This window comes from Tachyglossus aculeatus, chromosome 3, assembly GCF_015852505.1.
Source record: "Tachyglossus aculeatus isolate mTacAcu1 chromosome 3, mTacAcu1.pri, whole genome shotgun sequence".
Lineage (NCBI taxonomy): Eukaryota > Metazoa > Chordata > Mammalia > Monotremata > Tachyglossidae > Tachyglossus > Tachyglossus aculeatus.
This window is the reverse complement of record NC_052068.1, coordinates 87,141,923-87,165,492: the sequence shown is the minus strand read 5'-3', so window position 1 is coordinate 87,165,492 and position 23,570 is coordinate 87,141,923. Positions and strand designations below refer to the sequence as shown.

The window sequence follows — 23,570 nt, the reverse complement described above, 5'->3', positions numbered from 1 at the left end:
TAATTCATTCATTCATTCAATCGTATTTATTGAGTGCTTACTGTGTGCAGAGCACTGTACTAAGCGCTTGGAAAGTAACTACAGCAATAAAGAGAGACAATCCCTGTCCACAACAGTTTATCTGCATGCCTACAGGCAGCCTGGCAATGGGAGCATTTGAAGAAAATATCTTACATATACTCCATGGGTGCTGCTCTAAAACACCCACAATATTTGTCAGGTTTCTTTTAGTAAGGGCTGTTAATCTGGGTGTTTGCACAGCAGCCTTACAACATGGCAAAATATGCTGCAGGAACTAGAATACAGCCCCCAAACTTCATTTCCATTAAGAGGTAAGCTTCTAGAGATGAGGGCTAGTCTTAGCTGTTATTTTTCATCTATAACAGCAAGAATACACAATTCACATACTTGATAATACTGGCATTTACTAATGGCCAAGGTTGCTGGAAGCAAAAGAGGATGAAGAAACACTCTTTTGGAATCCTTTCATTGGTGCAATCTTTCTAAAGTGCCTGTTTGAAGAAAGTCCTTGATTTCCAAGAATGTGTTCTTTAGATAAAAACATATTAAAGTGAATGAAAGGAAACAAAAGAACAAGTCCCTCAAAAAACAACCACTCTTTTCAATTCACTCAGCATTCTGGAATACAATTGAAACTGGAGACACAATTCTGAAAATGAAATTTGAAATCATAAAAGCCTAGCAGTGGTGGATTATGGGCATGATTCATTTGTTTACCCTGTATGAAATCTACGGTTCTCTTCAGGTTTCAGATTATGAGAAAGGCGATTGGCTATACAGGTTAAAGGCTGATTTTTGTGAAGGCAGCTACGTTCATGCAAATAAGAGCAGAAAATCCGCTTGTTAGAAAGTGCAACCATTTTCTAAGCAGCCAAAGATCCTAAACCCAGACGTTCAAGGAGGTGAAACTCCTTATAAAAAGTTTAAGAAATCCCCTCCAAATTTCACCCTGATACCAGGTATCAGACATCACATTTTTAATGAAAGGGAGAGAAAGAACGATAATGATAAGGTTACCAAAAGATCCTGTTTATAGCCTCTTGTCATAAGAACTAATGAAAATGAAATAAGGCTGTTTCTAGTTGCTACTGCTATCAATTAATGCGGCAACGACTTCCACGGTCATAATAATTGCCATATGCACATTGGGCTTTACCCCCGGGCCTGTTAATTCCATGCACAGGAGGTTACAGCTACAGGCGGTCCTACTACAATGGAAAAATTTGCCTAGAAAAAATGAAATGATTCAAGAAGCGGGGAAGCAGATCTGTTATAAGCACTGGATAGTTTGCTGGAAATCATTTTTCAGTTTATAACAAAACCATCCATAACATCAATAATGGTTTTAAAAGCGAGAGAAAATTAGTGAGTCAACACAATCCTCATTCTGGCCAAGAGATACTACTTTGAGGAGAACTCCAACAAGACTCCTTAAATGGGGCTAGTTTTGCAACTCCACTGGATTTTAACCATCCTGAAGAAAGGTTTAAAACAGCCATGCCAAAACATAAAAAAGGCACTGAAATGTATGGAGAAGTCTCTGTGTTTAAAGCTGCTCAAAAACACTACCCTTTAAATCAATTTTATCGTTAATTACATACTGACTTGCATGACTGTGAGCCCACTGTTGGGTAGGGACTGTCTCTATATGTTGCCAACTTGTACTTCCCAAGCGCTTAGTACAGTGCTCTGCACACAGTAAGCGCTCAATAAATACGATTGATTGATTGACCAAAGGTACCATTTGGCTTTTCAGCCTGGTAATCTCTGAAGTAGCCCTACACAAAAGCAGAAGTGGATAGAGTGCAGGCCTGGGCATCAGATAGGCCTGGGTTCTAATTCCAGCTCCTACACTTGTCTGCCGGGTGAACTTGGGCCAGTCACTTCACGTCTCTGTGCCTCAGTTACCTCATCTGGAAAAGGGGAATAAGACTGAACCCCATGTGGGACAGGGACTGTGTCCAACCTAATTAGCTTGTATCTACTCCAGCGCTTAGTACACTGCCTGGCACATAGGCACACAGTAAGCGGTTATCAAATACCATTAAAAAGACCCAGACAACAAGAACAACATCATGGAAGTAGGCATGCCTTGAGTTTTACGATTCTCAGTAAAATGCACGCCTAGTTGAAAAGCCAAGTGAAGACTCAGTGTACTATGTATTTATATCTTAGTTTGCCAATGCACTCACTTCTACAACACTGCGGGTTTCTGTAAAACCCAGCATTAAGGAAAATCCGCACTGTCGTACTCCCTGGGCCCAGTGTTGCGTGCAGACGCACAGTCTGTTTCTTCTGACACAGCATAATGCTGCACCCAAGCAGGCTTGTGTTGTCAGACAAATGGTCCCTTATTCCCTCACCAATGTTCTAGTCAAAATGCCTAGTCCACACAGGTGTTATGGCAGAACCAGGGGCAATTTTCCATGTCGGCAAGTTAGACTACTGTCGATGATTTGAGCCACCCCTATCGAACCCGAGAACTACAGTATCAGGTTTGTCATCTGTTCAAATCTCTACCTGCCCAAACATTTTTCAATATTATTTCACACGTACATCTGCCTTTCATTTGGGTTCTTCAGCACTTAACACTTTTGATTCACAGTTTAAATGACAAGGTTAACCTTCCAACAGGTTGGCTCACAATATGATAAACATATAAGTAAAAATCAGCTGGAAATTGCTACGAATCTGAAACTGCAATTAACGGAAGTTATCCATCAAGAGAAAATGAAAAACAAAATCCATTAAAATAGGTCTTATATCATATACAGTTCTCCTGAGATCTAAGAAAGGACAAATTGAGACTCTCGGCTAAAGACACGGAGATGAACAAGAGTAAAGAGTTAATGTGTTTCTGCTACTCCTGAACTTGGGAACAAACCCGATTTCGTCAGTGAGGTTTGGCAACGTGAGAAATTCTGTAACCAATTTCATTTCCTGATAAATGAATGGTCCACAGGGGAAAGTCAGCCAGCGGGTTTCGGAACTGTCGAGTGCTCAGACGTTACTGAAAGACTCCTTGAAGGAGCCAGACTGTCTATTGCTTATCACTGCTGGGCCAAATAGCACCATGCAAACAGTGAAACTGCCAGATTCCATTTACAGTTCTTACTGAAGCACAATGTGATAGTACTTCACAAACATGTGGTCTCCCTTTTTTAAAAAAATGTAACTGCCAAAGCACACCTCTATTATACGCTTCAACCGACAGATAGAGGAACATATGGACGTCAAAAGTGTTAAAAGCACTGAGGATCTAAATGTCTTCATCATTTTAACTAAGGCCTAAAATTAATCTTTTCATTTAGCATAGATTGCGGTGTGTTGCAAGAGTAAATGCCAAAATAAAGAGCTGCATAAGGAAAGAACCAAAGGTAGATAGTTATTTTGTTGAACTCTCTTTTGCTAGAAAGTTGGGATATCCCTCACATTCTAGGATTTTTTTGTCACTTCACGGTATGGTGCTTAGAAAGTTTTTTAAAAATTCTAAAGCCAGAAACTGTTGGTGAGATTATTTTGCTGGACAATGTTAAACAGCGACCTAGATTATACCCACTAAAGAACTCATTTTTGTCTTCTGATTTGGATTTCCAGCTTTAATCTTGCAAGTCAAAGAACTGGCTCGATGTATTCAGATTCAAAATCTAAGCCTTGAACTCGTAAAAAAAATACTAGTCAGTTGACCCCTGAAGGGAAGGGGGAAAAGAAAAGAAATGGCTTGAATAATAACTTCAGGCCCGTCATTACCAAAAACCAAGGAGCTGTTCACGTGGTGTGCAAGCCTTAGATTAACAGGGAAGAAGTCTGTGGTTGATTAGCTACACCCGCCCAAACAGATGTGACAGCAACAGTGAGAAAAAGGCAGTCAGGCTTAGGGTTTACAGGGAAGAGGAACATTCATTTCACCTCCCAATAATAATAATGTTTCTAAAAGAAAAGAGGGCAAGTCAGAGAAGCCAGGGAAACACCAGACTTCTTTAGGCAAAAGTCTGAATCTATTTTCCTTAATTCGTCTCCTGCTTTGGGACCATAAGATAATGTGTCCATTGGATCCTTTGTAAATCTAAAATGAGAATGTTGTCCTCGGGAACTGGACTGAGGAGTGGGTGAAGGGACTGGAATGCAGTTTACTTATTAGTTAACGTCAAATAATTTGATAAACCCAGATAAAATACAGAAGGGAAGGAGAGTTTCTTATATTAATTTTTTTTAAATCTACAAGCTGCAGTTACAACTGTACATACAAAAGAGAAGATAAGGCTTTTGGCATAAAGGTCTTTTTTTTTTTTACTAGCATCATATAATTATATTAAGTTTATATATGATGAATATTAATTACCCATACTTTCAGAAACCTACGAAATGAGGAAAAATTAGGAAGGTTTGATAAAAAAAAAGGGGGGTGGGGAGGGGGAGGCTCCTGGTGGGAGAATGAAGGACCCAAAAGCAAGTTAGCTTGGCTCATACAGTAAATGTTGGTTATTTAAATGGCATTGCTTTGTAGTTACCAGAGTCATAAATGACTGCTGAGATTAACAGGCAAAAGCAAATGTGTAGCCTCTAATTAATCTTGAGCTATTTACTATAGGTGTCCTGCAAAGGAAGAAAGTTTACTATACATTAACCTGTAGCAAATATGCACATCTCTCTCTCCCTCTACTCTCTTTATTTTGAACTCGAGAAGTAGCGTGGCATAGTGGAAAGAGCACAGAACTGGGTGTCAGAGGACCTGAATTCTAATTCTGGCTCTGCTGCTTGTCTGTGATCTGACTTTGGATAAGTCTCTCAATTTTTCAGTGCCTCAGTTACCTCATCTATAAAATGGGGATTACGGCTGTGAGCCCCAGATGGGACATGGACTTTGTCCAACATGATTAGCATGTACCTACCCAGTGCTTAATACAGTGCCTGGCTGATAGAAATCACTTGACAAATACCATTTAAATACATATGTTTGTATATATATATATATATGCATTTCCTGTGGCCTCCGCCTGCTGGGGAATAGCTGTAGGGAAGATATGACAGGAGTTAAGCCTAAAAAACGAGAATTGTTTTAGGCTCTTGTGAAAAAGAACTGAAGTGCCTGGGCTCCTACAACTCTGATAAGAACTGCAGGGCTGTCTGAGGGGCAAGGGGAGAGGCCAAGGTAAACGGGACAGGATTTCCCTTTGATGCACATTTAAAATTCCAGGCAACCACAGGTCAGACTTCAACATAATCTCCTCTCTGGGGGAAACCGGACAGAAACTTCTTTACAGAAAGACAACGAGCCAGAGGCTGGCTCCCAAGAGGCTGGACAATTAGAAAGCTGTGGTATTTATAGTGACGCAGTGAGCTGGGGAAAGCCCCTTGAGTGCTAGCTTCTCCTTGGCCCGGCTAAAGCCCTGTAAGCCATCAAGCCAAACTGCTGTCGATCTATGTGTCACAAAACAGCCCCACAAGGGCTGCCCGTGCACGTTGCTTTTGCAGCATCTCTGCTCGTCGGGAGGGCAGACTAGATCTAAACCCTGAATGTTGCATCCTAGAGGCCGGCGTAAAGCACACAGACTCACACTCACACCTATACCCTGACATCTATTCACCTCTCATACTTCTGTAGGGGCTGCCATCAGAGAAGCTATTGGACACGCTTTACTGAATAAGTTTCATTAGGTCAGCTTTACAGATGGGGCAATAGAGGTAGAGATAATAAATGATTTTCACAAGGTTAAGTTATGAGTCAACAATGAAGCCAAGAGTAGAACCCAGATTTTTTTATTTTAACCACTGGAAGCTGGCTCCAGCAGCAAAGGTTACGATGAGATACGCGTTCAACTCCTTTAGAACAGTAGGGATAAACTGAGCTAAGAAATCTCAAAATCTCTACGACACAGTAATGAACTCAAAACATTTATTCCTCTGAATCTTGGGAATAGAGAGGAACAATATAACTTTTGAGGTAGGGAGGCAAATAGGATTGTGAGACTTTGTTCTTCTGTAAGAACAAATAATGATTTTATTAAAAGCCCTTTCCAGATGAAGGTAAAGTTATTATTGTCTCATGGAAGACATTCTGGCTGCTTTACAATAAGAATTGTATTTTACACGGATAAGTGTTTAAACATTAGAAGTTCAAGAGCTGGCTTGTAATGCAGTACGTAGATGCTGCAGTGATCTCTGAATTACTTTTTGATGGGAAGTTGTCTGAAAAATCTTAGCGTGTTTTCAACATCATGCCAGGAAGACACATTAAATTTAATTGTCGCTGTATCCTAGACTGCCTACATGGCACCTGACTTTTTCCCTCCTTCAGAATTTTTTCCCTTACCACAGTAAAAAAGCCAGAAGGAAACTCTTATAATATATTTAGGATAAAATGCTGTTCTAATTCTGCAGGTAACTAACTGTTATAAGAAAGCAAACACAGTGTTGATTGGGTTCTTGAGACCACTATTCAATTTCAATAGGGGTTTTTAAAAATAATTTTATCTCTCCCCCCAAATACAGCCACCTCGTAATTACTTAATGCATTTAAATGGCACTAAATACAAATTTAATGTAATAACACTATGAACTGCAGAATGTTCGCATCCTGAAGGCACCTAGCAAAAAGTGAACTGAACATCCCTTTTTAAAAGATGCTTGAAAGCAGTACGAAAATATGGAATCAGTTACAATGCTAACTAACTCTCTTTGGGAGCTCTACAGAGAGGTTGTGGACTCCAGAGAGCACAATACTACTGCTAGACCTGGCAGTTTTTGACAGATAATATGCTTGAACGTAAGTAGGAACGTATGTGGAAAATCACTTTTTTTGCAATACCTAAAAAAGTCCAAAATTTAGAGGGAAAAAAATGTGGCTTCCATTTGTTTGTTTTGTGAAAGAGTACTGGGATGTTTATTAGGGTAGTGGGAGAGGAAGGGGTGGGGGGAGGGGGGAAATCCTAAACCCATTCCCCAAACTTATTCTTAACAATTCCCTTTCCAAAAACCTCAGCTCCAAATGATCTAAATGCAAACCAGCTTCTCCAGTAGTGAAAGGAGCCATTGGCCACATAGTAGGTGAACCAACTAAAGTGCTTAATCTACTCATCAGTGTCTCTGTTGCTGTTCTTTCTGAAATAAACAAGACATTTATCATTCAACCAGTCAATGGTATTTACTGAGAGCTTACTGTGTGCAGAACACTGTGCTAAGTGCTTGTGAGAGTATAATACAATAGAATAGGTCAACATGCTCCCTGTCCTCAAGGATCTTAAGTGTGGCACTTCAAACGGATTGAAAAACAGACATAATTATAATGCTCATTATTCAGGAAGGCAGCTCTGATGATAGTGCAGTTAGAGGCTTGGGCTGAGAGCGATGGATAAGCCATGGTCTCGAGACTTCAGGACTGACAACCCAAAAAGAGGAATTCAGTAGGGGTAGTGGTTAGCACAGTGCCACTCACAATGCTTCACTCCCTCCCCTTTTTGTTTTTATGGTATTTGTTAAGCACTTACTATGTACCAGGCAGATGCTGGGGTAGATAGACACAAGCTAATCAGGTTGGACACGGTCCCTGTTCCACACTGGGCTCGAAGGATTAATCCCCATTTTGGAATTGAGGTAACTGAGGCCCAGGGAAGTTCATTCATTCATCCATCCATTCACTGGTATTTATCAAGCCTTCACTGTAGGCAGAGCACTGTATTAAGTGTTTGGGAGAGTACTACATAATAAACAGAGACAATCCCTGCCCACACTGAGCTTACAGTCTACAGTGACTTACCTGTGGTCACTCAGCAGACAAGTGGCAGAGCCGGGATTAGAACCCATGACCTTCTGACTCTCAGGCCTTTGCTCTATCCACTTCGCCGTGGTGCTTCCCGGACAGGCAGGTTCCCACTGGGGCACTGTGTGCAATGAGCAGGGATGCAGCATCTCGCAAAGGACCCGCAAAGGATACTTTTTCCATGGAAGGACCCATTTATAGCTAAAGTGATCACAGCAGAGGGCTGATGCTGTGTTGTGCCTCAGTTTCCTCATCTGCAAAATTCAGTCATTTGTTCATTTATCAGATTTATTGAGTGCTTTACTATGGACAAAGCACTGTGCTAAGCCCCAGAGGGAGTACAAAATAACAATTAATGGACACATTCCCTACAGTGAGTTTACAGTCTAGAGGTGGGAAGCATTAATATAAATAAATTACAAATATGTACCTAAGTGCAGAGGGGTTGGAAGGGAGTGTAAATAATGGGAGCAAATCAGGGTGATGCAGAAGGGAGTGGGAGAGGAAAGGAGGCCCTAGTCAGGGAAGGCCTCTTGGAGATATGCCTTCAATGGAGATTGCAAAATGGGGATTCAACACCTGATCTTCCTCGAAGTTCCTGATTATCCTGTAGCTACTCCAGCATTTAGTACAGTACAGTGCTTGGAACATAGTAAGTGCTTAGCAGACAACACAACCATTATAATTACCATTATAATTATTATATTGGACAGTGTAAAGGTCTGAGATTCATTCAAGATCTGAAGACTATTGGCCTCACCTTAAGCTCATCAGTTTCACCAGTCCTAAAGTACTTCAGAATCTTTTAAAAGAAATACCCCAGAGTTACAGTAAAGAAAAAAAAACCCAAAGTCAAAAATGACCACCAACAACAAAAAAGCACTCATAACTGGACTCTTCAGAGCCATAAAAGTCAATTATTTACATCAGCTGCAAATTGCAAATGCAGTTTTTGTGTGTTTAATTCATGCAGATTTCAGATGTATGAAGTAACAGGCATATTTCCTTTAGTGCTATCTGCTGCTCTGATACACAGGCTTTCAGGGCATCAGCTACAGAAACCCACCTTTTGGAGGAACCATAAGCAGTAAGCAGAACCCTAAGAGAAGCAGTATGGCTTAATGGAAAGAGCATGAGCCTGGAAGTCAGAGGACCTGGGATCTAATTCTGGCTCCACTACTTGCCTGCTGTGTGACCTTAGGCAAATGACTTAACTTCTCTGTGCCACAGTGACCTCATCTGTAAAATGGGAATTAAGCCCCCCTCCCTCCAATTTAAATTGTGAGACCCATGTGGACAGGGATTTTGTCCGACCTGATAAACCTGTATCCAACCCAGTGCTGAGAACGGTGCTTGTCACATAGTAAGCACTTATTTAATGGTATTTGTTAAGCGCTTAGGACATGTCAAATACTGTTCCAAGAGATGGGAAAGGTACAGGTTAATTAGGTCGAGAACACTCCCTGTCCTGCATGGGGTTCAAAGTCTAAATAGAAGGGAGAACAGGTATTTACTCCTAATTTAGAGTTGAGGAAATTGAGGCACAGAGAAATTAAGTGACTTGCCCAATGTCACACAGCAAGCAATTGGTGAGATGGGATTAGGACCCAGGTCCTCTATCAGGCCTGTGCTCTTTCCACTGGGCCATGTTACTTCTCAAGAAACACATTCTTAACAAATACATTAAAAAAAACCAAACCTACGTTAGGGGTGCTCACCTCAAATAACATGAAGTATGTTCAGGGGAACAAATGGATTGAACTTAAGTACTCTGGGTAGCTAGCTTGGCATTATTTCTATGTAGTCTACATAACTGAATATTACTCATTTGCTCCCATGGCTTCAACTACCACCTCTATGCAGATGATACCCAAATCTACATCTCCAGCCCTGATCTCTCTTCCTCTCTGCAGTTTCACATTTCCTCTTGCCTTCGAGACATCGCTACTTGGATGTCTTCCTGTTACCTCAAGATTAACATGTCCAAAACAGAACTCCTTATCTTCCCACTCAAACCCTGTCCTCTCCTTGACTTCCCCATCCCTGCAGATGGCACCACCATTCTTCCTGCCTCACAAGCCTGTAATCTTGGCATTATCCTTGACTCCTCTCTCTCATTCATCCCACATATTCAATCCATCACTGAATCCTGTCGGTCCCACCTTCACAACATCGCTAAAATCCGCCCTTTCCTCTCTATCCAAACCACTACCACGTTAATACAATCATCAATCCTATCCTGCCTGGATTACTGCATCAGCCTCCTTGCTGACCTCTCAGCCTCCTGCCTCTCCCCACTCCAGCCAATACTTCATCTGTTGCCCGGATCATTTTTCTACAAAAAATGTTCAGGACATGTCACCCTACTCCTCAAAAACTTCAGTGGTTGCTCATCCACCTCTGCAACAAACAAAAACTCCTCACTATTGACTTTAAAGCAGCCCATCACCTTGTCCTCTCCTACCTCACCTCACCTCACTAATCTCCTACTACAACCCAGCCCACAAAGTTCACTCCTCTAGTGCTAACCTTCTCACTGTGCCTCAAATTCGCCTGTCTCACCGCCAAACCCTGGCCCACGTCCTGCCCTCCCTCCTCAAATCCGACAGACGCTTCAAAGCCTTATTGAAGGTACATCTCCAGGGGCCTTCCTTAAATCCCCCTTTTCCTCTTCTCCCACACCCTTCTGCATTGCCCTGACTTGCTCCCTTTGTTTCTCCCTACTCTCAGCCCCTCTGCATTTTTATGAATGAATGAACTGAATATTACTGAATTTAAAATGGTATCGACCATAAGAACAATTAATCAATTAATCAATCCATGGTATTTATTGAATGTTTATGGTGTGCAGAACACTGTACTAAGTGCTTGGGAGAGTATAACAGAGTTGGTAGATATGTTTCCTGCCTACTTTTCAAAATTTTCAAAATTTTGTCATTGGCACAGAATCTGCCATTGAGTAGGAAAGCCACTAAAATATTCCTCAGTTTGGTATAAATGCCTATTTGGGGAACAGTTGAGTAGCTTGCAGGCATTTCACAGAGAGGTAATATATGCTAGTGGAAAGAACACAGGAGTCAGGAGACCTTGGTTCTAATTCTGACTCTGCTACTTCCCCGCTGGGTAACCATGGGCAAGTCAGTTTCTCTATGCTTCAGTTTCCACATCTGTAAAATGGGAATTAAATACCTCTTCTCCTTCCCCTTTAGACTGGGATTTCCACGCAGGGCTGGGACTATAATGTCCATGCTGAATATCTTGTATCTAGCGCAGTGATTAGTGCAGTGCTTGGAACATAGTAAGTGCCTAACGCATACCACAGTTTTTATTATTATTATTCAAAGCTCCAAGTTCGGTTAGTTTTCAATAGTTATGTATATTTGGTGACCACAGGTACACTGCACTTTCCTCAAAGTACCTGGGACACAAGAGTATGATACAATACTCATATGGCCTGAATTGCCAGGGACACAGAAATTGTGATGATGGTTAGGTAATGATCTCAAACTCATTTACAGTTAGTAACAATATTTGCATTTTCTGCAAGCAGCGCCAGGATGTTTTGGGTGTTTCAGATGCTACAAAACCATCAAATATGGCATCAAATATGGGAAGCAGCATGACCTAGTGGATACAGCATGGGTGTGGGAATCAAACAGTTATGGGTTCTAATCCCAGTTCTGCCACTTGTCTGCTGTGTGACCTCTTACAAGTCACTTCACTTCTCTGGGCCTCTGTTCCCTCATCTGTAAAATGGGGATTGAGACTGTGAGCCCTGTGTGGGATAGGGACTGTGTCCAACCAGATTATCTTGTATCTACCCCAGAGTTTAGAAAAGTGCCTGTCACATAGTAAGCACTTAACAAATACCATAATTATTATTATTACTATCATCAATCAATTAACATGTTTACTCTGTGCAGAGCACTGTACTAAGCCCTTGGGAGAGTACAATCCAAAAGAGTTGGAAGACACATTCCCTGTCCACAAACAGCTTACAGTCTAGAAACTTTGAGCTGCCAGAATCAGATATTTATGGACAACTTTGGTGCAATTATTTCACTTTTCTTCAATTCCTCCAGAACTGTATGCCTCCCAAAGGAAGTAAGCTAGACTACAAGTTTCCCCTGTAGAACATAAGGTCTGTTCTCCTTGAGGAAAGAGATCATACCTTCCACTTCTATTATACTGCACTCTTTCTAGTGTTGCTATCCACTAGACCATGCTGCTTTTCACATCTTTATTGTATTACATCTACTGAATAAGCACTCGATAAATACCACTGATTAACTGAAATATTTTTGAAAATACTTTCTGCCTTGAGAATGTCATAAATGTTGTGGATGTAATGACTGGTTGCTATATTTACAGGATTCTCTCAATTGTGCTATTTGTTAAGTGCTTCCTATATGCAAGACACTGTACTAATCGCTGGGGTGGGTACAAACAAATTGGTTTGGACATACTCCCTGTCCCACGTGGGGCTTACAGTCTTAATTCCCATTTTCTAGATGAGGTAACTGTGGCACAAATAAATTAAATGATTTGCCCCAAGTCACACAGCAGACAAGTGGCAGAGCTAGACTTAGAACCCAGGTCCCTACTGTCTTTCTGGCCCTTGCTCTATCTACTAGGCCATGCTGCTTCTCATGTTGCTATCCACTAGGTCAAGCTGCTTGTCATATTAATGATTTAGGCAGCGGCAGCAGCAGTCTTTAATTTCTTTGAAAATTTGACATCTCCTTCCTGAAACCTTCTTGAGATATGTTTGTTTAGCATACCTACCCACAGGCTACCTATAGGAACCAGTCAAATATAATCAAGATACAGCTTTATGCATTCTTATTCTCATTTTCACTTTCGATCAAAATAAATCTTGTTAGAAATGCTGAGTGGAGAAAGAAAACATAATCAGCAATGTACTAAGACTATTGAACTGTAGATCACTTACGATTGTGACCTCAAATCTTGATGATTTCATTACTTTACACTATTCAAAATCAATTCATTCTTCACCCTCCATTAAAGACAATTGATTTCAGAACTGTCCTTGGGATTCTAATTTCTTCAGCACATGAATGAGGTTATAATTGTAGAAGGAAAAACCATAACTTTGCAAGGGGCTGGTCACTCATTCTCCTTCTCCTTGCTCTGCTATTATAAGGGAGAGGGGATGAGGAGGAGAGAAGGAGAGAGGATGCAAATAAGCCTCTTCAGAACTGGGCCTTTGTGAAAAAGGCCTTCATCATCAATAATAATTCACTACAGCACTTATACATATTATATCTTGCTAACTTTATGCAAGGTACACAAATATAAATAAATCTACTTGACTAATGAGGAAGCATGCAGTAACTGGAGCCTGTAAGGTCACTGTAGGCAAGGAATGCATCTGCCTACTCTGTTGTATTATACTCTCCCAAGCACTTAGTATAGGGCTCTGAAGACAGTAAGTGCTTAGTAAATACCACTGATAGATTACAGAAGGGTGTCTCATTGCTAAGCCAGTGATAAAGGTGGGAGAAGAACAGAAAGCTAGGTACCTAATTCCAATCTCTAGCTTTATTATCACAGTATTTGTGAAGCATTTATGAAGTGTCAAGCAGTGTTCTAAGTGCTGGGATAGATATATTTTAAATCAGGTCGCACACAGTGCCTGTCCCACATGGGGCTCACAGTTCTCAGTAGGAGAAAGAATGGGTATTGAATTTATTTTTTCAGTTGAAGAAACTGACACACAGAGAAGTTAAGTGACCTGCCCAAAGTCATTTGGCCCAAGGTCACTCTGACTCCCAGGGCATGCCTTAATCTACTAGGCAACACTGCTTCTCAGCTAAACGCAAGGCTACATATTATTTACTGAAAATAGTCTTAGGAGTTTCAAAGAAAAACCTTAAAAAAATGAGCCCACCTAACCTCATAGTAAAGATTTAGAACTAAATACTCTACAGCTATCATAGTTTCCAGTATTTTTTTTTAATCAATTGTGTTTGAAGACTATATCCATGACAGGCAGAAAAGCCCAACATTAAAAGAAACAGGCCCATTAATAAATTCTGCCCTTGATCCCAATTTTAAGTAAATTCCTGAGCCATGAATGGCTACAAGTTGGAAAAGAAAATTTACCCAAGCACCAGGTCCTAAAGTGAGTTTGACCAGATTCCATTACAGAATTCCCAATTCCAATTCCAGTAAGGTTGCAGACCAAAAAAACAAATAAGAATATTTCTGTTAAAGTTAACTGACAAAAACATTCCCACTTTAATCTTGCTATCTGGGGGCTAGTAGTAGGCATTTACCCTCCTTGAAATATTTGTTGTTGCTTCCTTCACTATATGCACATGTATTATATAGTACAGTTATTCAGTTCTACAAATGTAGGTTCAGGCAGGAGAAATGAACCCTAAGATGAGTGTATATTAAGTAAGATGAACTTTATACTGAGGAAGTCCTGTCCCAGGAAGAGGGAAAGCAGAAAAAAAAAACCCAGTAGACTAACCTGCCCCCTTTCCCTTTAGCGTCTTTGCTGGTTGGATTTTGAAGATGTCTCCAGAGTATCAGAAAGTCCTTCTGAAGTACACTAAGAACTTGGCCACCTTGAATTTATACTCTCCCTCCCTTTCAAAGCACTCCGAGCTCATTTTAGACTCATTTTAATTGAGTCTCATGATAAAATGCCCTCTTGCTGCAGAGTAGCTTGGGCAGACTGGCCGTTTTCCTTTAACCTGTAACTTAGATAAACATAGGTATAGGTCTTTCCCAAAGCAGCATGTTATTTCCAAGTAACAGTCAGTCAGTCAGTCAGTCAGTCGTCAGTCAGTCAATTGTATTTACTGAGTGCTTACCGTGTGAAGAGCACTGAACTAAGTGCTTGGAAGACTATGGTATAACAATATAACAGACACATTCCACTTTGCCCACAACAAGCTTACAGTTTAGAGGGGGAGACAGAAAGAAATATAAATAAATAAAATTACAGATATGTACAGAAGTGTTGTGGGGCTGGGAAGGGGAGATGAATAAAGTAAGCAAGTCAGGGTGTAACAGAAGGGAGTGGGAGAAGAGGAAAGGAGGGCTTAGTCAGGGAAAGCCCCTTGAGGAGATACACATGCTGGATTTACAACATGCTTGGTTCAGTACTCTGTACATATATGCACTCAATAAATACCACCCACTGATTTATGATAGGTTTCCTTGTTCTGCTCTGGTCCAGCAAACCCTGAAATTCTGGAGATAGGATAGAGAACAACTAAGACCAATAGCACTGATGACCATATAGCTCATTGTTGGCAGGGAATGTGCCTGTATAGTACAGTACTCTGCATACAGTAAGTGCTCGATAAATACGATTGAATGAATATAGCCTCTTTGTCCGATGGTCCCTAAGATCCGCTGTTTCCCTGGTGAACACCATAATGATAAGGTACATACACTGGAGAGAATGCCAAAATGTTAGATAACTGCTTGCTATAGGTGAGCGACTTGCTCCAGAATAGATTTACTGTGGGAGAAGAGGCCACTTTCATGCTTCAGACTCACTCGCATGGAATCAAGCATTAGTTTAAGTGGCAGAAGGTGAATGGAAACAAATGAAATTTTTTTTTTTTCCCAGAAAAGGTGGTATGCAGATAAGACAAGAGAGAGCAAAAAGAAGTTCGGCACCAGGGGGAGGGGGAATAAGAATGTAGAGAAAGAAGGGGTCAAAAAAAGGAAAATGGAGAAATGGTGAAATCCAGTAAAGATATTTGGAACTTGGGTGGGAGCTTTTGTGGTTTCATCTTAGGAGCCTACAGAGTAAAACTCCTCCACAAAGTGTGCTTATAATAGATGCTTTGGTTTAAGTGGTTTTGTTCTAAACTCTTAGCCAGAAAGAAGTTCCTTGTAAAATAACAGAAGGTGGTCCATCCAGATTGCTTATTCTTTGAACTGAAAACTCAGAGTCCAGTTATTTCCTTGCTGCCAAAGCAACTTTTCCTACTTAGTGCAAAAAGAATTATCTGTTTGCTAACTTCCTTTCAAAATACCCAAGATAACTCCAGACATGAGACACAGTATCACTTCTCTCACATTCCTAATCCTCGAACTATAGATAATTCACCAAGGGGGAGAGAAAGACTGAGTGTTCTCTCTCTCTTTTTTAAACCAGCACAGACTGGGGGCAATTTTTACCTATCACCATGATCTTTAAATGGCTGCTAATAAGCAGAGGGAGCCTGGATTGTGGACTACTTGTCTGCATTGGAGATAACTGTATCTTTGAGCTGTGGTTTCTACCTCAGCTCCAGGAAAGTGAATTAACTTCATCTCTATCCTCCCACGGGCAGATGAGAAATAAGCAGTTGTGATTTCAGCACCTGCCCTTTATCTCTCTGTTTATGCAGAAGGCATTGGGAAAAAAAAAGGTAATTACTCAGTCTTGACTTTTCTGGCCTGAATAACACTGTGTACTACTAAGAGCAGAATGTTTCAAGTTATATGAATTATATTTATTTTGAACAGCAGAGTTGCTATTTAACTGAACAGATGCATGAAACTAAAAAGTATATACCTAAAAAGTATACATTCCTACTTGAGCGAGTATATAAATATTTTATAGAGCTATGTCAAATAATATTTGATTTAAAATATTTTACATGGTTGAAAGCCAGATAATATGGTATGCAAAAGCGGGCTTCCAGTTTTTAGTTTATTTGCTCATAAGCTAAAAAGACCGACATGGCTTCAAAGTCCCCAGTACACTTGACGCTTTTAGACTTTTGGCTCATCTGCTTCTTCCTGCCAAGCCGATTGCCACTTTCTCTCAAATGTTTGGGGCAAGAGTAGACAATGAAGACATCAACTAAGATCACAGCTGGCCCCACTCTGAAATTATCCATATTTAGTTTATTCTAAGATAAAATCAAACTGTGTTGCAAACCCTCAAAGGTTCCTAATGAAAATATAATTTTCATTTCCATTTTGAACCTCCCTCTTCTATATCAATCTCATAGTATATAATTAGAGTCCCAGTAGCCTTTTATCACTGAGGATGAGTTACCAGAAAGGTTAAAGTCCTCTCTTCCTGGTAATAATACAAGCATTATTCAAGACATTCCATCAATTTCAAATACTGCAGCAAGCTGTGCATTAGCCTAAAGAGTTTATGTCATTCATTTACAGTACTAGAAACAAACATCTAGTAGCAAAAAATGATGATCAAAATTATCTGGTGGTAGGGAGAAGTCTTTTTCAAGCAAAACGGTTGTTAATATGTTGGGGAGATTTGACAGCTTAATAGATGGTGTGAGAATAACTACCTCTCTTTTAATTACCATCATTTACCTAGGCCATTATCAAAATAACATCATTGGTACACATTACACTTTGCAACTCAGGTTGCTTTCATGAAGTGTAGATATTGCTAATTAACTGGTAAGAAACAAATCCTCATTTCCTCAAAACTGGGGGACCTAAACACTTTATATTAAGGTTGTTTGAATGAACTAATTTATAAGACCCAAAAGGTAGGACAAAAAGGAGTAGGGAGCATGATTACCCACTCAGCTGTACTGTACTCTCTCGGGTGCTTAGTTCAGTGCTCTGCACACAGTAAGTGATCAATAAATACCATTGATTGATTGATTAATTGAATATGGGGGGTGGCATTTGGGAAGAGCACAGGGAGGACAAAGGATATTTCCTAGAAATTAGGAAGGATGACACATGCGACAAAAGAGGATGAGCAGGGGTAAAAGGAGCAGGGTGATGAGAAGTAGCATAGCTTAGTGGAAAGAGCTCAAGTCTGGGAGTCAGAGGACGTGGGTTCTAATCCCAGCTTGGCCACTTCTCTGCTGTGTGACCTTGGGAAAGCCGCTTAATTTATCTGTGCCTCAGTTACCTCATCTGTAAAATGGGAATTAGGACTCTGAGCCCCACACCAGACAACCTGATTACCTTGTATCTACCCTAGGGCTTAGAACAGTGCTTGGCACATAATAAGTAATAAACAAATACCATAATGATGATGATGATGATGATGATTATTATTATTACAAGATGGGCAGGGGCGAGTACAGTCAGCTAGATGCACTACATGTCCTGAGTTCCTCTAGGTCTGGATGGTGGTGGAGTCAAGGACTGCTGTCTTGGGAGGGAAAAAAGTGTCAGGGGGAGGAAGAGAGTTAGGACGGAGTTGCTCAATCAGAGGGCACCCTACATGCACCCTGACTGGGGTGTGAAAGCCTGGGACAGTCTCTCAAGCCACCCTGGGGGTGGTGTGGCTCATGGGCTCTGAAAAGGCTGCAAGGGTGGAGCCTGGACCCAAGAGCCTTGGAATGGTGATGGCAGGGCGGCATTTGATCTGGATAACCCATTCTTGATCCAGGCACTTTTGAACTCAGAGAGAGCAGTAGGTCCCGAAAAATGAGTAAAGGATTTGCCAAAAGTGCATGAAAGAATTGTACAGACATGGAAGTTCCTGTGTCCTTGCAGAAAATCAGCACTTGGTGACAACAGCCCAATGTGTCCCCTGCACTTCACGTTTGGGATAAATCCCCAAACACAAGCGAGGCCAGCCTTTGGGGAATCAACTTTGTGTTCTTAACCAAAATATTGGTGTGTATATTGAATCAAACAGTAGTGTTTAATTGACTACTTTCTGGCACATTAGACTTACTCTTAGTCTGTCTTTGGGTAGAGCAACAGCCCCCTGCTTGATGATTTCCAGGACTCGTTCCACCGACAGCTCAGCGCCAGCCTGTTGCAACCGTGAGCTAAAGAAGGTGATCACCTGGAACGCAAAATGATACGTTATTAAAAAAGGTGGATGCAACAGATACTAATTCAACAGACAATGCTCTGAACACAGTAAGTGCTCACTAAATATTACTGAATTAATGAACAGACATCTTCCTCACCCAATGCTCAGCACTGGTTTCAACTCCACTTTAAAGGCCATAATGATGACTAAATTTCTGATTAATGAAGCCCGAACAAAAGCTGGCTTCTATTATTTTTGCAAATTAAATTTGAGGGATAGCTGGGAAACCTCAATTATTGAGGAGCCAATTATTCAGAACACTTATTTTGCTCTTCCTCTCTTTTAATGCATGAACTCTTAATGCATGAACTTTGAGCCTCTCACTAACCATCAGCATTCACACTGGGGGATAGGAAGTAGTGGGAAAAGGAAGTGAAAACCAGACTCGCCAATTCTATGCTTAATAGCAGCTCTGGAAAAAAGTTTAATGGGAGAAAGTTGAAACTAATGGATTAAATTAAGTATTGGTCAGTCAGTCAGTCAGTGTATTTATTGAGCACTTACTGTGTGGGCAGCACTGTACTAAGTGCTTGGGAGAGTACAGTATAACAATATAACAGACACAGTCCCTGCCCACAATGAGCTTGCAGTCTAGAGGGGGAAACAGACATTAATATAAATTAATAAATTACAGATATGTACATAAATACTGTGGGTTTGGGAGGCGGGGGATGAATAAAAGGAGTAAGGTATTTTATTCTCATTCCATATAGAAGTATAAATTAGTAGAGGTTTAGATGCCTTTGCTGGGACCTCCTTGATCATTTGGTGAACAAAAAACTGTGATAACATGGTAATATTCCCAAAGTGCATGTTCTTCCCGCTTCCTCTTTCAATACAAAAAAGAAAAAAAATGCCATCATCTGTAGGTTTTTTTTATTTTTAAGATATTGGTTCCTAGGCCAAGCTGCTGGGCTGGGAAAAATATGATCTCTTTTATTTCAAAGTATACTTGTCATGTAGTTAGCAGGAAGTTCTTCAAAAAATAGAGCTAGAAGTTGTAATAGTACTAATAGCATTTTGGTGTCATCCTCGACTCTGCTCTCTCGTTCACCCCTCACATCCAATCTGTCACCAAAAACTGCCGGTCTCACCTCCGCAGCATCGCCAAGATCCGCCCTTTCCTCTCCATCCAAACTGCTACCCTGCTGGTTCATTCGCTCATCCTATCCCGACTGGATTACTGCACCAGCCTCCTCTCTGATCTCCCATCCTCCTGTCTCTACCCACTTCAATCTATACTTCACGCTGCTGCCCGGATCATCTTTGTGCAGAAATGCTCTGGGCATGTTACTCCCCTCCTCAAAAATCTCCAGTGGCTACCAATCAACCTGTGCATCGGGAAAAAACTCCCCATTCTTGGCTTCAAGGCTCTCCATCACCTCACCCCCTCCTACCTCACCTCCCTTCTTTCCTTCTACAGCCCAGCCCGCACCCTCCGCTCCTCTGCCGCTAACCTCACTGTTCCTTGTTCTCGCCTGTCCCGCCGTCGACCCCCGGCCCACGTCCTCCCCCTGGCCTGGAATGCCCTCCTTCCGCACATCTGCCAAACTAGCTCTCTTCCTCCCTTCAAAGCCCTACTGAGAGCTCACCTCCTCCAGGAGGCCTTCCCAGATGGAGCCCCCTCCTTCTTCTCCCCCTCCCCATCCCTCCCGCCCTACCTCCTTCCCCTCCCCACAGCACCTGTATATATGTTTGTACAGATTTATTACTCTATTTATTTTACTTGTACATATTTACTATTCTATTTATTTTATTTTGTTAATATGTTTTGTTTTGTTGTCTGTCTCCCCCTTATAGACTGTGAACCCGCTGTTGGGTAGGGACCGTCTCTATATGTTGCCAACTTGTACTTCCCAAGCGCTTAGTACAGTGCTCGGCACACAGTAAGCGCTCAATAAATTCGATTGAATGAATGAATGACTGAATGGATCATCCCTAAGTGCTTGGTAAATTCAATTAAAGAAGTGACACGTTCCCTGCCCACAAGGAGCATTTATACATTAGTTGGGGGGACAGACAAAAAATATTCACAAACACAGGTAACTGAAAGAACCAATTGATCAACTGATTGATGTGGATATATATATCCACAGCTCTGGATCACCTCCACAGTCTGCCCAGTCTGCCTCCTTCACTCTTGTATACGAGCTGCAGAGTACTGCTGGCAGAAATCTAGATATCAGGCTGACTTCTTCCACTTCTAGTTTACCTGTGTGTGCTTTAACTCTGCCCGGCAAAATCATTTCTCCATCCTTACTGACACTCATGCCCACTGCCCTTGCCAGTTGTTCCAGATGTTTAACTTCCTTCTCAAACCCCCTTTCCCTTAATGACCTGTCTAGATAGAAAGATATGTGCTGATGATCAGGATAGATAAGTGCCTAAGTACTCGCCATGGCTGTTAGGTTTAGGATTAATCAGGGAAGGTTTGCTGGAGGAGGTAGGATTTCAGGAGGGCTTTGAATATGGGGAGGAAGGAAATTCCACCTTGGGGGACAGAGTGAGAGGATGGAGGAGGTAAAGTTAGGAGTAAGGTACAGGTAAAAGGTTCATTTGGGGGAAACAGAGAAAACTAAGGAGTAGAGGGAGAAGAGAGCAGATGTGTAGAGTAAGGTGAGTTAGTGGAGATTCTTAAAAACTATCAAGTAGAACTGGATAGTGCTTGGCACACAGTAAGCGCTTAACAAATATCATCACTATTATTATAATGATTCTGATATTTAAGCACTTACTATGTGCCAAGCACTGTACTAAGCGCTGGGGTAGGTCAAAGAGAATCATGTCCCACATAGGGCCCACAATCTAAGCAGGAGGGAGAACAGCTTTGAATCCCCATTTTTAGATGAGGGAACTGAAGCATTGAGAAGTTAAGTGCCTTGCCCAAGGTCACACAACCGATAAATGGCGGAGACAGGATTATAACCCCGAAAGGCCCATCCACTTTCGATTAGACATGCTGTATTACAAGATCAAGACATTTACTTCACTGTATTTCTTTAATGAATTTCACAAACAGGTAACGTTTTGGACCTAAATCATTAGGGCAAACATTCTATAATGACAATTCTCTAACCTGCTTCTAATGAGAAAAAGTACACTCAACTACTTTTGTTCTGCAAATTAATACAGCTGGAGTCAGGAACTATTAACAGAATGATGCCTATTAATTCTGTTGCTATTGATGAAAAGAGAGGCAGTTGATAACTTACTTTTTTATTTAAAAAAGCCACTGACTATGCCTGTATAGGACAGGGCTATTTTTTGAAGAAAAATTATTTAATGAAAATTAGAGTTTGGGTTTGAACCAGTATGGAGCTAACCTAACATTAACAGGAATCACATTGCACAGATAGAATCAATCAATAAATCATATTTATTGAGTGCTTACTATGTGCAGAACACTGTACTAAGCACTTGGGAGAGTACACTATAACAGAGTTGGTAGACATGCTCCTTTCCCAGTGTTTTTTGAAGTTACTTACCACTAGTCAATCAATCAATAGCATCGAGTGAATGTTTACTGTGTATACAGCATTGCTTCATATGCTTGGGAGAGTAAAACTGAGTAAGGGTTATGGTTCTTGCCCTCTAGGAGTTTCAAGTCCGGCATCTCAGGAAGCTCAGGTTACCCAATGTTACCCAAGTAGTCTGCTTCAGCCCTTCCCATTCCCTTACCCCTAGATGGTTCCCAGAGTTCCAGCAGGCTGGATATGGGAAGGAGTTCGGAGCCAAAAACACTCCTGAGCAGCAGCTGGAACAGGGTAGGCTCTCAAGCCAATTTGGAGAGCTCTCCTACTAAAACCCAGCCCACACACTTTGTTCCTTTAATGCTAATCTTGCTTTACCTCGATCTCATCTATCTCGCCACCAACCTCTTGCCCACATCTTGCCTCTGGCCTGGAATGCCCTCCCTCCTCATAGCCGACAGACAATTACTCTCCCCGCCTTCAAAGCCCTACTGAAGGCACATCCCCTGTAAGAGGCCTTCCCTGACTAAGCCCTCATTTCCTCTTCTCCCACTCCCTTCTGAGTCACCCTGACTTGCTTCCTTTATTCATCCCCCCTCCAAGCCTCAGAGCACTTATGTACAATAGCTGTAATTTAGTACATTAATGTCTGTCTCCCCCTCTAGACTGTAAGCTCACTGTGGACAGAGAATGTGTCTGTTATATTGTCCTCTCCCATGTGCTTAGTACAGTGCTTTGTGCACAGTAAGCACTTAATAAATATAATTGAATGAATGAATGAATGAGAAAACACATGAGGTGTAAGGTTGTTATGGGCAGAGAATGTGTCTGCTAATTCTGTTGATTGTACTCTCCCAAGCACTTAGTACAGTGTTCTGCACATAGTAAGCACTCACTAAATACCATCGACTGACTGATGCAATCTGATGCAAAATATATCTCATCCACCAGGGATTGCGTCTACCAACTCAGGTGTATTATCCTTTCCCAAGTGCTTACTACAGAGATGAGCACACAGTAAACACTTAATAAATACCACTGATTGATTGATTCTATCTGTGCAATGTGATTTCTATTAATGTTGTTGTTGTTGTCTTTTACTGTCGAGTCATTTTCGACCCATAGTGGTGCCATGGACACATCTCTCCCAGAAGGCCCCACCTGCATCTGCAATCGTTCTGGTAGCATATCCATGGAGCTTTCTTGGTAAAATAGTTAGCACCATACTGGTTCAAACCCAAACTGGAATTTTCATTAAAGGGGCACATCTGTTCCCCTGCAGAGTGAAAGTTCTTCTCTTTTCCTGCCTCCTTTTAACAGGTTGTGGGTGGGGGCTGTCTCAAAGGGTATTCCACTGCCTCTCTGCACTTTAGTGACCATACAAGTCCCAGGAACAGAACTCCAGGTGGCTACAGCGTGGCTCAGTGGGAAAGAGCCCGGGCTTTGGAGTCAGAGGTCATGGGTTCAAATCCCGGCTCTGCCAATTAGCTGTGTGACTTTGGGCAAGTCACTTAACTTCTCT

General features: G+C 41.4%; 1 protein-coding gene across 3 annotated transcripts in view; it reads right to left on the bottom strand.

The window, feature by feature from the left end:
• The window catches only part of DYM (dymeclin), a 523,552-nt gene that overhangs the window by 37,967 nt on the left and 462,015 nt on the right, over positions 1 to 23,570 (bottom strand). For 2 of the 3 annotated variants that reach the window (XM_038743768.1, XM_038743767.1), the window contains one exon: positions 18,435 to 18,548. In XM_038743768.1, the coding sequence (XP_038599696.1) occupies positions 18,435 to 18,548 (114 nt within the window). Of the gene's footprint in view, positions 1 to 12,731; positions 12,935 to 18,434; positions 18,549 to 23,570 lie in introns of all 3 variants that reach the window. The other variant, XR_005449814.1, reaches the window with a different exon arrangement.